Source organism: Vulpes lagopus, chromosome 16 (genome assembly GCF_018345385.1).
Source record: "Vulpes lagopus strain Blue_001 chromosome 16, ASM1834538v1, whole genome shotgun sequence".
Classification (NCBI taxonomy): domain Eukaryota; kingdom Metazoa; phylum Chordata; class Mammalia; order Carnivora; family Canidae; genus Vulpes; species Vulpes lagopus.
In genome coordinates this window covers 15,625,263-15,640,591 of record NC_054839.1, presented here as the reverse complement: position 1 = coordinate 15,640,591, position 15,329 = coordinate 15,625,263, and the positions used below count along the sequence as shown (strand labels likewise).

Below are 15,329 nucleotides of genomic sequence, written 5' to 3'. Positions count from 1 at the left end.
CTTTAAAAGTCTTTCTCAGGCTTTTCCACACAGTATAAAAGAACAGTTGGATGTCCAGACTGCATTGAACTGACCCTGGGGAGAGCCCTTTAACACTATTATCCACTGATTTTTATAACCTAAAGGGAGTCACCTAGTATTTATAGGTATCTGCTTTTTTTTTTTCCCTTTTTGCTAAATTATATTCTATCACGTAAGTTCAATGTTCATCATTCATTCATCAATTTTACTTAAAATCCCAATGACAAACATTTCATCTTGCCATTTTCTGCAAAACAATGTCATTTCTGAAAACAATCTCTCTGCTTGTGAAATGATGTAGCATTCAAAAGAAATCTTAAAGCATTTCCTTTTCTTTAAATAATAAATCACATGAGAAAAATCAAGTGGAGAGGAGACCTATAGATTAAAAGGGACCCAGGAGATGAATCAACCAAGTGCCAAGCACAAACCTCATGTGGAATCTGATTCAAACCAACTGCTCTGGAGATCTCCTGGTGAGATAACTAACGAAATGTCAACTTGGACCAAAATGCTGATAATATTAAGGAATTTGGGTCATTTTTTACGGACAATAAGGTTTCTTATCAGAGGAACTATCTTTTAGCGATGACTAAGGAAATATCTGCAAATGAACTATTATATGAGGTCTATATTTGGCAATAGAATTCGGGGTATGGGAGGGGCAGCAAAGGGTAGGGGTGCCAGTACAGACAGACCCACCTCCAGCAGAGCACAGCTGAAGCTAGGAGCTGGGTACATGAGGGGTAATAACATGACTGTCTCTGCATCTGCAAATTTTTGAATTATCCCTTCAAAAAGTTAAAAGTGGGGCAGCCCGGATGGCCCAGCGGTTTATTTAGCACCGCCTTCAGCCCAGGGCCTGATCCTGGACACCTAGGATAGAGTCCCACGTCGGGCTCCCTGCATGGAGCCTGCTTTTCCCTCTGCCTGTGTCTCTGCCTCTCTCTCGCGCTCTCTCTCTCTGTGTCTCACAAATAAATAAATAAAATCTTTTAAAAATACATAAATAAATGAATAAAAAGTTAAAAGTGAATAAAACTCGGGGCACCTGGGTGGCTCAAGTCAGGCGGTTCTTGATTTTGGCTCTGGTCATGATCTCAGGGTCATGGGTTTGAGCCTCACTTTGGAGTCTGTGCTCAGCATGGAGTCTACATGAGAGTCCCCATCTCCCTCCGCTCCTCACTCCTTGCTAACTTTAAATAGAGAGAGAGCCTTGCTAACTTTAAATAGAGAGAGAGAGAGAGATAAAATCTTTAAAATCATCCTGTGAATGTCATCCTTACATCAGGATTGAAATAGCAGAGTAGTATGTGGGCAGGTACCTATGGTGCATTCGCCCACAAGACCAGCTTGAAGCATTAAGTAACGTCCAAAGATCTTCCAAAAAGAAAAAAGGAACTAAATCTTGTCATTTAAAACAACACAATTACTCTTTGAAATTCAAACACATGTAATTCCAAAGTCCTTACCTTTCTCAGCGCACAAGCTTTTATTACTTTTTCATATCGTTCCTTTTCGTATTTCTTCCCAAATAAAATATTACTCCTCACAGTTCCTGGAAACACCCAGGGCTGCTGCGAAACATAGGCAATCCTTCCGTGCACGCTGACCAGCCCCTGGTTCCGGGGCAGTTCCCCCAGGACAGCACTTAGCAGCGAGGACTGAAACAGATTGGAAACAAGCGCATGTGTGCAGGCAGCACTCGGCGCGGAACAAGCCCGTGATTCAGCCTTCCCCAGCCCGGGGCTTTCATACACGTCGGAGCTCCTTTACTATCCATAGAATGAAGTACAGCTATGGAAAGCGCAATATAAAATTCGAATACTCACAAAATAGTCTAACCACCTGCTCCGCCCAGTAGCGTTTCCCCCAAATAAAATGCTATACTCCAACACTTAAGGATTGTTAGCCATTCTTAACAGAGAAGGCCGGCAGGATACACACATTGTAAATCTAAGGTTTGATGCAAGTGGTCCCGCAGCAGGGACCCTTTACTTGTCAAGATCCTTGTATCTGGGCAGCCCCAGTGGCTTAGCGCTGCCTTCAGCCCAGGGCGCGATCCTGGAGACCCGGGATCGAGTCTCACGTCAGGCTCCCCGCATGGAGCCTACTTCTCCCTCTGCCCCTCCCTCTCTCTCTCCCTCTCCCTTTCTCTCTCTCTCTCTCAAATAAATAAATAAACAAACAAACAAAACAAGAAGCCATTTAAGAAAAAAAAGATCCTTCTTTCTGAAAAGCTATGTGGAAATAATCTATCCAAAGCATCAGAAACTCTGAACTAAGTTTCCAAAGAGAAAATAACCCTTGTAAAATAATCACCCCATGATTTACACATCTGATATTTACCTTGCATATTTTGTTTCAGATACACAAGACTAAGTGTGGCACGTACACCTCTTCAAGTCTTCTAGAACATATGAACGTGGTGTGTCTGTGCCTAGGACTATCAGAATGCTCCTAACGAACAGCTGAAATAATCCTTTGGCAGATCTGTCTTACCCCAGGACCTGGTTGATTCTAGAGGGGAATGGAGTCTGAGCCTTCTTACATTTGTATCCTTTGCTCCTAGCACAGTGGCATGTATCTAGTTGCACAATTACTCACTGGGCAGTAACATGCCTTGGGAAAGTCATCTAAGGAAATGTTTAACACTTTCCAAAAGAGCCTTACAACCTCCAGACTTCCAATAGAATAGGCTCTGAAAAAAGGAAGTCCCATTTTCTTGGTCACTATCCCAGATAGCAGCGACAGAATTTCCTTCACTGACACATCTCACTTCCAGACAAGCATTTGTAAACTGTGCATGACTTGAAGTACCACGTAAAACACAACATACGGTAACCGAATTGATTTGGCTGTGCAACCTTCTTACAAAAGGAATGCTCCATGGAACCCATCTTGAGAAATGCCATTCTAGATATGCCCAGTTCAAAACGGTGTTACACATAGCCCAACCCCAAGATTTCAGTATGGGATATAGCGTGGCAGTGAGAGGTCAAAAGGCATCGAGACTTACCTTTCCTGCTCCCACAGGTCCAATCACAGCTAACAATTCCCCAGGTCTCACAGTAAAGGAAAGGCCTTCTAGGGTTGGGGTTTCTGATGCCTACAAATTAAAGTTTACAAAAATATGACCATTTCAATAAAGTAACACAAATCTCCTCAAAAAGAAAATAACCTAATAGTCAATGATATGTGAACATTATCCACATCTCTCTCTTTCTTATTTGAAGATACTGTGTCCTGGAGTCCTTTTCAATCAACTCTTATTTTCTGGGATTTATTGAGCTGCCTTTTGGAAAACCTGTTCTCCTACCAAATTTGATTATGAACCCAGTTCTAGACTCATACAGAATTTAAGTGGTAGAAACAACAAGGCACTCTCCTGAAATGAAAACTTCTTGGTGCACAATAACATTAAAAGAATACAGTTAACTGAATATTAAGTATAGGTGTGGTTTTTAGTCACAATGCTTTTTTAATTTTTTATTTAAATTCAATTTAGTTAGTATATAGCATGTTATTAGTTTCAGGTGTAGAATTTAGTGATTCATCAGTTGCATGTAACACCCAGTGCTCATTACGTCACATGCCTCCTTAATGCCTATTACCCAGTTACCTCATCCCCTCCACCCCCTCCTTTCTAACAGCCCTCAGTTTGATTCCTGGATTTAAGAGTCTCTTATGGTTTGACTCCCTGATTTTCTCTTAGTTTTTCCTCCCTTTCCCAGGTTTATCTATTTTGATTTTTAAATTCCACATGAGTAAAATCACATGGTTTTTTACTTTCTCTGACTGACTTAATTCGCTTAGTAGTGGGACACCTGGGTGGCTCAGTAGTTTAGTGCCTGCCTTTGGCCCAAGGCATGATCCTGGAGTCCCAGGATCCAGTCCTACGTCGGGCTCCCTGCATGGAGCCTGCTTCTCCCTCTGCCTGTGTGTGTGTGTGTGTATCTGATGAATAAAATCTTTATAAAAAAATTTCACTTAGTATTAAGTGGTTCCATCCACGTCATTGGAAACGACAAGATTTTGTTCTTTTTGAATGCTAAGCAATATTCCATTATATAGATACCATATCTTCTTTGTCCATTCAGCTATCGATAGACACCTGGGCTCTTCCCATAGTTTGGCTATTGGGGACATTGCTGCTATAAACATTGTGATACGTGTGCCCCTTTGAAACACTGGTTTTCGCCCTTTTTTAAAAGATTTTTTTTTTTTATTTATTTATGAGAGAGAGAGGCAGAGACACAGGCTGAGGGAGAACCAGGCTCCACGCAGGGAGCCCGATGTGGGACTCGATCCTGGGACTCCAGGATCATGCCCTGGACCAAAGGCAGGTGCTCAACCGCTGAGCCACCCAGGTGATCCTACTTTTCTCGCTTGGGTAACTACCTAGTAGTACAATTGCTGTGTTGTAGGGTAGCTCTATTTTTAACTTTTTAAGGAACTTCCATACTGTTTTCTAGAGTGGCTACATCAGCTTGCATTCCCACCAGCAGTTTAAGAGGGGTTCCCCTTTCCCCACATCCTTGCCAACATTTGTTGTTTCATGACTTGTTAATTTTAGCCATTCTAACCAAGAAAAAGTGGCAGCTCGTCGTGGTTTTAATTTGTATTTAGTATGGAAGATTTTTTAAATTTACGCTATGACCCTTGGTTTTATCTTCTATCTCATTAACCCCCACAAGGTGGCAGCATAAGCACATGGCATGCCTGGGACCCTTCACTAATAGTAATTTGAAATATCCAATAACTGCTCCATTCTCATTTGATAAGGAAGAAATCTCATAATGCTCACAAAGCAAGAAGGCACTTTATACTATAAGGTCACTCTGGGCAGAGACTCATGTCAGTGGGGTATCGAGGCTATATTCAGAGCTCAAATTTTACCAAAAAAACAATGAATAAATTAGTAGGATATTGTGGGCCAGAATGGTAAAGTCCTAGTTTTATATGTGTAACATGCATTGCCTGTCCTAGCTAAACAGGGGCAGCAAAGTACTTCTACTGCAAAAGACACATGGGGGTATGCCTACATCACAGAATCAGACACAAGGGAAAAGGACAAAGCAAAAATCACACTGATCAGGAGTTGTATTCCTGAACATTGTATAAATTCTAAGACAAAGAGATTCAGTGTTAGGAAAATTCTAAGTATTCCTGTTCTTAAAAAAAAGTTCAGTTTTACAGCTTCACACTTCAAACTATTCTTTAAAGAGACCAAAGTAGATTCATTTCCTTTTTTAAAAAAGATTTTATTTATTTATGAGTGACAGAGAGAGAGAGAGAGAGAGAGAGAGAGAGAGAGGGGGCAGAGAAACAGGCAGAGGGAGAAGCAGGCTCCAGGCAGGGAGCCTGATGTGGGACTCGATTCTGGGACTCCAGGACCATGCCCTGGGCTGAAGGCAGGAGTTAAACTGCTGAGCCATCCAGGGATCCCAGAAGATTCATTTCCATATAGAACTTTGAAACATTAGAAAATCAATTGCTGGGGATCCATCCCTGAGTGGCTCAGTGGTTTAGCGCTTGCTTTCGGCCCAGGGCATGATCCTGGAGTCCCAGGATCGAGTCCCACGCCGGGCTTCCTGCATGGAGCCTGCATCTCCCTCTGCCTGTGTCTCTGCCTCTCTTTCTCTCTGTGTCTCTCATGGATAAATAAAATCTTAAAAAATAATAATAAACTGCTAAGAACAAAGCATATTCTTGGAGGAAAAGAGTTTAGCAGAGCACAGTAAATAAAAAGGAGAAGGTTTCTGTGTCTCATTCAACAACAATCAGTATTTTATCTTCTGAGCAAAGGGCAGAGGGTACGAATAAGTAGAGAGACGGTTTTATTTTTTTTAAGACTTTATTTTTTATTCATGAGAGACACAGAGAGAGGGCAAAAGACATAGGCAGAGGGAAAAGCAGGCTCCCTGTGGGGAGCCCAATGCAAGCCTCAATCCCAGGACTAGACCTGAGCTGAAGGCAGATGTTCAACCACTGAGCCACCCAGACAGCCCAAGAGATGGTTTTAAGTTAAGATTATAAAATCCCAGTAGTAGTCACCAACTGTAAGAATGTTTGTCCAAACCCAGATATCGAAACTGTCAGAAAATTGATAGGAAATGTTCAAGGTCAGGATGTCTGGGTGGCTCAGCAGTTCAGCACCTGCCTTCAGCCCAGAGCGTGATCCTAGAGTCCCGGGATCGAGTCCCACATCAGGCTCCCTGCATGGAGCCTGCTTCTCCCTCAGCCTGTGTCTCTGCCTCTCTCTCTGGGTCTCTCATGAATAAATAAGTAAAATCTTAAAAAAAAAAAAAAAAATTCAAGGTCAAATAAAAAAAGAGCTACTATTCAGGGATCATCTAAATTTTTCCTACTGCTATGATCTCCATGTAATTTCCCGTGGGATGCTTCTCTGAGTCCACACCATGCACAGTGCCATGACTGAGGATCTAGTGATTGTATCTGAAACCCAAACCCTTTCTGAAGAAAGCTTGTATGGAGGGGCCTTGTGTTCTACAAAAGCAGTCTTCACATATCACAGGAAACTGACCAAGAGTTGATCTAAGGCAATGTCACCGTCTACATTCCAGAAAAGGATTTCTCCAAAACAAAGGGCAGAGAAACACACATAGCAGCTGTGCAGACCATCCCTGGCAAACACAACTATCTGGGATGGTGCTAGGAAGAATCCAACCCACAGATAATCAAAAAGCACATCAGTCTGGCCAGCTGAGCTCATCTTCCCACAAACAGGTGCAGACCTGAACTTTCTGGTGATGAGCTTCAGGACCTCTCTACATCTTGAATGGGTAATGCCATTAGTAAAATACCTGAAAGACTAAAGGCACGGGAGGAAAAATAAAAGGTCTGGATAATTTCCAAAATGAAAATTTTCTCAGGACATAATGGATTATAACATGGGTACCTACTAAAAATTATGATAATCACATTTAATCACCAAAGAAACACTGGGCCCAGATTTTATCAGAATTATAAAAACTATTAACAAGCTGGATTTCAAAACACAGAAACTTTTTTTTTTTTTTTTTAAATGATAGTCACAGAGAGAGAGAGGCAGAGACATAGGCAGAGGGAGAAGCAGGCTCCATGCACCGGGAGCCCGATGTGGGATTCGATCCCGGGCCTCCAGGATCGCGCCCTGGGCCAAAGGCAGGCGCCAAACCGCGGCGCCACCCAGGGATCCCCAGAAACTTTTTTTTAAGCTTCTCCACTCCTAACTAGTACTTATTTTACTACATTTTCCTCAATTACGACCACTTATGTTTTTACATAAGCCATATACCAATATTGGCTTCCTGGCTCCCCTACACCTCAGTTTCTTTTTAGGAGTGTTTTCCCCGTGACGACCTCAGGATCAACCGCTGGCCAGCAGGGGGCAACATCTGACAAGCAGCTGATGCAATGCGTATAAGACTGAGCCCTCACCCAGTTCCAGACTCCAGCTAGGCCCAGGGGATGCAGCAGTGAACCACAAAGTCGAATAGAGGCTCCCACTGGACCATAACACTTCAAAGCTTACAGGCATAAAACCAAGTGCTTTCATTTAATGAATGAAACCAGGTGGGTGAGACCTTTGCCCACCTACCTACCAACCCGGCTATCAAGTGCACCTGGTTGGAAGATCCACATCCTTCTGCTTCTCAGAGCCCAGCATGTGATACATTTGGCCTCAGCTTCTCTCCCAAACCCCCAGTGTCTGTGGCCTTCCCAGACCCAAGGCTCCCTATTCTGTGACCTAATCTGACAGGCCTTAATCATCCCCGGCGTGAAGCACAATCCTTTCACAGTCAAGGCCAGACCACTAGAATGGGATGTCCTGCGCTACAATGCAAGCTGCAGGAAAAAAGTCTGAGAATGTGTTAGGAAGTCTGGGAGGAAGAGAATTGCTAGGTTTTTACAGTGTAGCACAATGTGCCATAAAAGTGATTTGGTGATGGGTCATTACACAATGTGCCTATTAACAAGCTTAGTGCTCTTTAGCTCAATGGCATTCGCAGAACAGAACTGGAGGGGTGCTTCCTGAAAGTGCTTCAAGGGGATCGCAAAGACAACTATCTACTTTACGGCAGCTGATTCCCTCCTGCTTGAAAGTGTCGGGCAAGGTAAGGTAAGGCCCCTTGTGTGTGAGCAGACAAGTGTAGCGGTGCATCATGTGTTTGGGAACTATTATTTTGTCCGGAGCACTGCTGGGAATCCAAGGAGAAGCAGGCAAACATGGAACAGAGGGCACGATACCTAGTCGCAGGCAGGAAAAGACAGAAATGCTCCAGAGTTAGGACCCTGGCAGCCCTGAAGGAGGGAACCCAGAGGGGATGTGGGCCTAAGTCCCAACTGCGCATCTGTGGGGCTCTTGACACCATTCCTCAGCCTTCCCCTGCAATGCCCGGAACTGGCTTCTGCAACCTTCCAAACCAACACCAGCTCAGCTGTAGAGAACACCGGGTTTTTGGGCCAGAGGTAGGAGGGGAGAGGTGCACCCACCAGCACCTCCACGTGCTTCCAGCGGTATTTCCACGGTGGCTGCTTCATCCCTGAGGTGCCAGGGCCCACAGAACAGGCCCTCCCCACCATGGTCCCCACTTCTGAGGGAGGCCAGGCAACTGAACTCCACTGCACATGGGTGACCGTCTGGTAGGGGCCACCTCCTCCCTACATCCCTCCAGCCCGAGGGATGGGAGCAGCCACCTGCCATTGGTAATCTCGGGGTTGCCTCACACACCACCATTTGCCCTCATTGTTTGTTTATTCTTTCACTGGCTCAGTTACGAATTCACTCATTTCTGAGGATTGAGTTCTGTGTTCCTGACTAACCCAGACTCTGATGGGAGCATGCACATAGAAGACCATAGGAGCAGGCTAAGAAAGTGTTTCAGTTTTTGACAAGAGAGGTGGCACTGGGCCTGCAGCGGGCTATCCAGTTTTCCCCATGTGCCTAAATGTCACTAACAGACCAAGCGAAACAAACTCCTCGACACCTCACACCTCTTCTACCTGTCAGTTTGCCACACAGCCAAACCCTCCAGCTGAGAATCATGGCACCTCCTATGCCCACCTGTTGCCTCCTCCCCACCCCTGGCCGTCACCAAAGTCAACAGCACCTTCCAGAAGTTTAGAACAGGGGAGCCATCACCCTACCCCAGAGCAAAGATCCACATCACAGGCTTCACTCAACAGGTAAAGAGATGGTCTGAAAGCATCAAGGTAAAAAAAACATTCATCAATTCCCCAAAGTCCCTCATCTGTAAGAATCTGTAATGTATTTGTTACTTAGCTCATGTGGCACACTATCACCTGTCCAACCCTGTAAATTCTGACATTGCAAACTTACATACTTATTCCCAAAACATGAGATAATACGTGGAAAGTTCTCTTAAAGATGAGATAAAGAACAATATGTCAAATGCCTTTGGGGCTGATTTCATAGTTAATCTCTTATTTCCTGATTGAGAATTTTTATAACATACTTTCAAGTAAATGATGCCAGTTACATTTTATTCGGTTTGAAAAAGAATAATTTCAAATTCTCTATTAAATCTGTGTACCCTGGGGCACCTGGGTGGCTCAGGTGCTTAAGCATCTGCCTTCAGCTCAGGTCATAATCCCAGGGTCCTGGAATGGAGCCCTGCACCAGGCTTCCTGTTTCTCCTTCTCCCTTGTAATGGAAAATTTGTTACCTTGTCCCAAAAGGCGGTGAAGTCCTGTATATGCACTATCATTTTCCCATCTGATGGCAGCTGAGTGGTGCGCTGGGATATCTCATCAAGTAACAGAAAGTTCTGCAGAATAAGGAGAAAGGCTGGTTGAACTGCAGGAGCAAGGCATAAGCAAAAGTAACTGCCTTCCTGGGTAATTTGCAATGCAGCATTTTACACAGCCCAGGTATCATTTTACCCACTATATTGGAATGGTTGACTCCCATCACAACACAGCATGTCCTATTTAATTATAAAATAGATAATGTATATAGAATCTGCAGAGAGAAAGGCTGGTTGAACTGCAGGAGCAAGGCATAAGCAAAAGTAACTGCCTTCCTGGTAATTTGCAATGCAGCATTTTACACAGCCCAGGTATCATTTTACCCACTATATTGGAATGGTTGACTCCCATCACAACACAGCATGTCCTATTTAATTATAAAATAGATAATGTATATATACACAAACAGTTCACAAAGCTATCTTGTCACCTTCTCAACAAGTATACGGATTCTTCTCCCTAAAGAGAAAACAGAGATCGAAACAGTGAGGGCACCCTGGATGACTCAGTGGTTGAACGTCTGCCTTTGGCTCTCAGGTAATGATCCGAGGGGTCCTGGGATAGAGTTCCTCATCGGGCTCCCCACAGGTACCTGTTTCTCCCTCTGCCTAGGTCTCCTCTCCCTCTGCCTTTTCTCTCTGTGTATCTTTCAAGAATAAATAAATAAAAATAGAAAGAAGAAAGAAAAGAAAGGAAAGAAAGAAAAGAAAGGAAAGAAAGAAAAGAAACAAAGAAAAGAAAGAAAAGAAACAAAGAAAAGAAAGAAAAGAAACAAAGAAAAGAAAGAAAAGAAACAAAGAAAAGAAAGAAAAGAAACAAAGAAAAAGAAAGAAAAGGGGACACCTCTGTAGCTCAGTGGTTGAGTGTCTGCCTTAGGCTCAGGGCAGGATCCTGGGGTCCCAGGATCTAGTCCCACATCGGGCTTCCTGCATGAAGCCTGCTTCTCCCTTTGCCTGTGTCTCTGCCTCTCCCTCTGCCTTTTCTCTCTGTGTATCTTTCAAGAATAAATAAATAAAAATAGAAAGAAGAAAGAAAAGAAACAAAGAAAAGAAAGAAAAGAAACAAAGAAAAGAAAGAAAAGAAACAAAGAAAAGAAAGAAAAGAAACAAAGAAAAAGAAAGAAAAGGGGACACCTCTGTAGCTCAGTGGTTGAGTGTCTGCCTTAGGCTCAGGGCAGGATCCTGGGGGTCCAGGATCTAGTCCCACATCGGGCTTCCTGCATGAAGCCTGCTTCTCCCTTTGCCTGTGTCTCTGCCTCTCCCTCTGCCTTTTCTCTCTGTGTATCTTTCAAGAATAAATAAATAAAAATAGAAAGAAGAAAGAAAAGAAAGAAAAGAAACAAAGAAAAGAAAGAAAAGAAACAAAGAAAAGAAAGAAAAGAAAGGAAAGAAAGAAAAGAAACAAAGAAAAGAAAGAAAAGAAAGGAAAGAAAGAAAAGAAACAAAGAAAAGAAAGAAAAGAAAGGAAAGAAAGAAAAGAAAGGAAAGAAAGAAAAGAAAGGAAAGAAAGAAAAGAAACAAAGAAAAGAAAGAAAAGAAAGGAAAGAAAGAAAAGAAACAAAGAAAAGAAAGAAAAGAAAGGAAAGAAAGAAAAGAAACAAAGAAAAGAAAGAAAAGAAACATCAGCGTTGTGTGCCTGCCTTCAGCCCAGGGCATAATCCTGGAGTCCCAGGATCGAGTCCCACATCTGGCTCCCTGCATGGAGCCTGCCTCTCCCTCTGCCTATGTCTCTGCCTCTCTCTCTGTGTCTCTCATGAACAAATAAATAAAGTCTTTAAACACAAAAAAGATAAAACAGTCAACTAAAAGAAGAAAATGCAGAGGGGTGCCTGGCTGGCTCAGTCAGTGGAGCAAGCCAAGGAATGCCAAGGTCTGTCAGGGACCACAAGAGGTCAGAAAACTCAACAACAGATTCTCCCTTATCAGGTTTTCAGAAGGATCGTGACCCTGAAGACATCTTGATTTAAAAACACTTTTGGCCTCCAGAAACATGAAGCCACAGATTTCTGTTGCGCTGAGCACCCAGTTTGTGGTACTTTGTTATAACAGCCCTAAGAAACCGACACACACACACACACACACATACACACACACACACACACACACACACACACAAACCGACACACAAAAATACTGCCTTCTGAAAGCAGTTTTAATGTGCGTACTCTAGTTCCCATGGGCAAACCTAACCCTAACCCATGTAAGGAAGCAACGAACTAAGCATGTTTAAGTTTCTTAGGGAAACAACATATAAGTCACCTACTACAAAAATCATAAACACTCTTCAAGTCATTCAAAATTGTCTACTATTCACAAAGCTACAAATGTGATTACAATACTCAACTTCAAAAGAACCGGTAAAAGCTGAATATGCAAAGTTTCTTCTGTGCAGGAAAAGAAAAATGTGTTCCTATGCATTTCTCTGAAAGACCCAGCTACTTGAGGCATGGCCTGCTCACGCATTCCTCACTCATCTGGGCTTGCTGCCCATGCCTGTGTCAGGGGAAGTCTTGGATATCCCCAAAAGAAGCCAACAGACCATATGGCGGGTTCAACGGAATCTGACCACTGACTACATCACTACAGTTTTACAGAGTATGAGTTAACACAGCAACAAACAAAAGGTTTTACGAGTTATGAATCTTGCCTAGACAGAATAAAATTCCAATTTTATACCATAAAATTATTAACAAGACATAAGTTTCAATATTCAGTACGTGCATATTAGAATAGAAATTCCACCACCATCAAGAAAAGAAAGAAAAGGGGACACCTCTGTAGCTCAGTGGTTGAGTGTCTGCCTTAGGCTCAGGGCAGGATCCTGGGGTCCCAGGATCTAGTCCCACATGGGGCTTCCTGCATGAAGCCTGCTTCTCCCTTTGCCTGTGTCTCTGCCTCTCTCTCTCTTTCATGAATAAATGAATAAAATATTTTAAAAAAAAGGAAAACTATGCACAAAGTAAGAAAATAAATCAATTGAGCATTTGTCCAGAAATAGGTCTGAGTAGAGAAAGAAGTTACAGTCTCCCAATGGTTAAATGAATAAAATATTTTAAAAAAAAGGAAAACTATGCACAAAGTAAGAAAATAAATCAATTGAGCATTTGTCCAGAAATAGGTCTGAGTAGAGAAAGAAGTTACAGTCTCCCAATGGTTAAATGAGACACCATTCAACACATGAACAGCTTGTAAAGGTGCCAGAAGCACTATTTGGATTTTTCTCTAGTACTCAAGCTGATGAAAAGGCTGACATTAAATTACCATTAAAGCCATGAAGTGCATACCCAGAACAGGTCATGCAGGAAAGTATCAGACATCAGAACTCAAGCCAGAAAGATTGACTTCAGAGTGTGGTAGGCAAAAAGCCTAAGCAGCATTATTAACAATATAACCTCAGAGACACACTTTATTGGGCATAGACGTTGTTAAGACTTCCAGTGCTTTGAAGACAAGATCTTTTATAATCCTATTGGACTAGTCCAATGTCACTAAGAGAAAAATAGAAGGAACTTCTTAGACCTGTAACTTCATAATAAATCCTTCGTTTTAAGTACATGGGAAAAAGGACATTGAAAAGTGTATGTAGACGGGGATCCCTGGGTGGCTCAGCGGTTTAGCGCCCGCATTCGGCCCAGGGCGTGATCCTAGAGTCCCAGGACTGAGTCCCACATTGGGGCCCCTACATGGAGCCTGCTTCTCCCTCTGCCTTTCTCTCTGTGTATCTTTCAAGAATAAATAAATAAAAATAGAAAGAAGAAAGAAAAGAAACAAAGAAAAGAAAGAAAAGAAAGGAAAGAAAGAAAAGTATATGTAGAAAAGAAGATACTACGCTATACAGCCCACATGAGAATTTAGCCCAGAGCTGCAGACCATAGAACCATCTTGAAGGGGGAGGTCTGCTGGATTTAGCTCCTACAGCTAACAAGCACAAGCTCTTTGGAAATCATGGCTGCGCTGCCTACTGAATCCTGGGCTGCAAAAGACACTGTCAACAGCAAGCTCCTGTATGCCAATACAGCTTCTGACCCTACACGTCAAACCTTGCCTGGTCCTGACTACCTGGGGAGTGAACTCTGTGTACCTTTCCTCTCCTGCTGACACAAAACACATCTAAGTGGAAAGGAAGAAGCGGGAATGCTGGATCAGTTCATTCTAATCATTACCTATTACCTCTGTCAGAGACCCAAGACACTCTCCTGAGTGGCAATCAGGCCTCCATCAATTTCAGCCTAATCCAAACCATTTCATCCTATTCCCGAACTGCCTTTGCCTTTTTCTTTCTTTCAAAAATTTTATTGATAAGAGACACAGAGAGACACAGGCAGAGGGAAGCAGGCTCCCTGTGGGGAGCCAGATGTGGGACTCGACCCCAGGACCACAACCTGAACGGAAGGCAGACACTCAACCACTGAGGCACCCAGGTACTCCTGCATTAGCCTGTTGATGCATCTTCTTGCTCTATCCCGGATACCCACCCCCATCTTCTCTGATCCAGTCCCCAGGCTGCAGCCAGAGGGAGCTCTGAAAAAGCAAAACCAAAACAGCTTAATGTGGTCTGTAGGGTGCTGTTTCCCCTGCTCAGGCCTCCCAGCACTCTCTATTGTGCACCACTAGACATTTCTGGCTCCTCAAATACATGGACCTCCTTCTGGGGGCACCAAGCACTTTTTAAGAGCTTTTTTGTCACATAACTATCCCCACAATAATGAAAAGTATCAGCCTCCTACCTCCCCCAAATGTTTCCCATCCCCTCCTAACCACCCATAACTGTAACTCTCCTGGTCCCTCTTTCAGCCTTCCCAGGAAGCTCTACCTCCAAAATTATGTTTACAAAGCACCTTAAGACAGCTCAGACTATCCCTTTCAACAACTAATGCCATGAAACACATCTTAACAGTGAGTGTCTTTGAGTGTTTATTTACCCCTACTTGATGATACATGCATTCCAAGTAGGAAGGATATCTGCGCATTATTATTCTACATACACATTAGCACCACCCCAGGATTAAGGTAGGTGCTCAGTTATTTTGTGGAGCAATGGAATGAATCCTCAATGTACGCCCCCTCCAGAAACGTCCAGCATAAACCAAGACAGGTGTTAGCTTCTCCTCTCACCTTATTTTAGTCTTAACATAATCCTGACATTTTTTATAACTTGCTAAGTACATCCTGGCTTTTTTCCACAAGGGGGGCAATGTTCCCCACATGTCGCATATTTCCAGGTACATGGGCACACTTGACTAAGACACGGATACCTTGGGCTCTGCATGACCCAGGGAATCAATCTCCAACATGTTAAAATTCAGTTTTAATAAGAACTCTAGGTGATTATAATGCACTCAAGATCTAATTTTTTTTTTAAAGAGTTATAGAAAACAGAGGTTGAAAAAGAGTCTAAGATCTAAAAGAAAGTAAGAGGTGCTCCTGAGTGGCTCAGTTAGTTAAACATCCGTCTTAGGCTGAAGGTCATGATCCTGAGGTCCTGGATCAATCCCCATGTTGGGCTCCCTGCTCATAAACAGCCTGCTTCTCTCG

The 15,329-nt window shown here is 43.1% G+C and overlaps 1 protein-coding gene across 2 annotated transcripts in view; it reads right to left on the bottom strand.

Annotated features, from left to right (window-relative positions):
* ABCC4 (ATP binding cassette subfamily C member 4) overlaps positions 1 to 15,329 on the bottom strand; it is a 247,433-nt gene that overhangs the window by 149,644 nt on the left and 82,460 nt on the right. For both annotated transcript variants that reach the window (XR_005984058.1, XM_041731078.1), the window contains exons 9-11: positions 9,714 to 9,815; positions 3,041 to 3,130; positions 1,494 to 1,685 (exon numbers count right to left, since the gene is read on the bottom strand). Coding sequence is in view for 1 of the 2 variants with exons in the window: in XM_041731078.1 (XP_041587012.1) it covers positions 1,494 to 1,685; positions 3,041 to 3,130; positions 9,714 to 9,815 (384 nt within the window). In the remaining variant the exon portion in view is untranslated. The remainder of the gene's footprint in view (positions 1 to 1,493; positions 1,686 to 3,040; positions 3,131 to 9,713; positions 9,816 to 15,329) is intronic.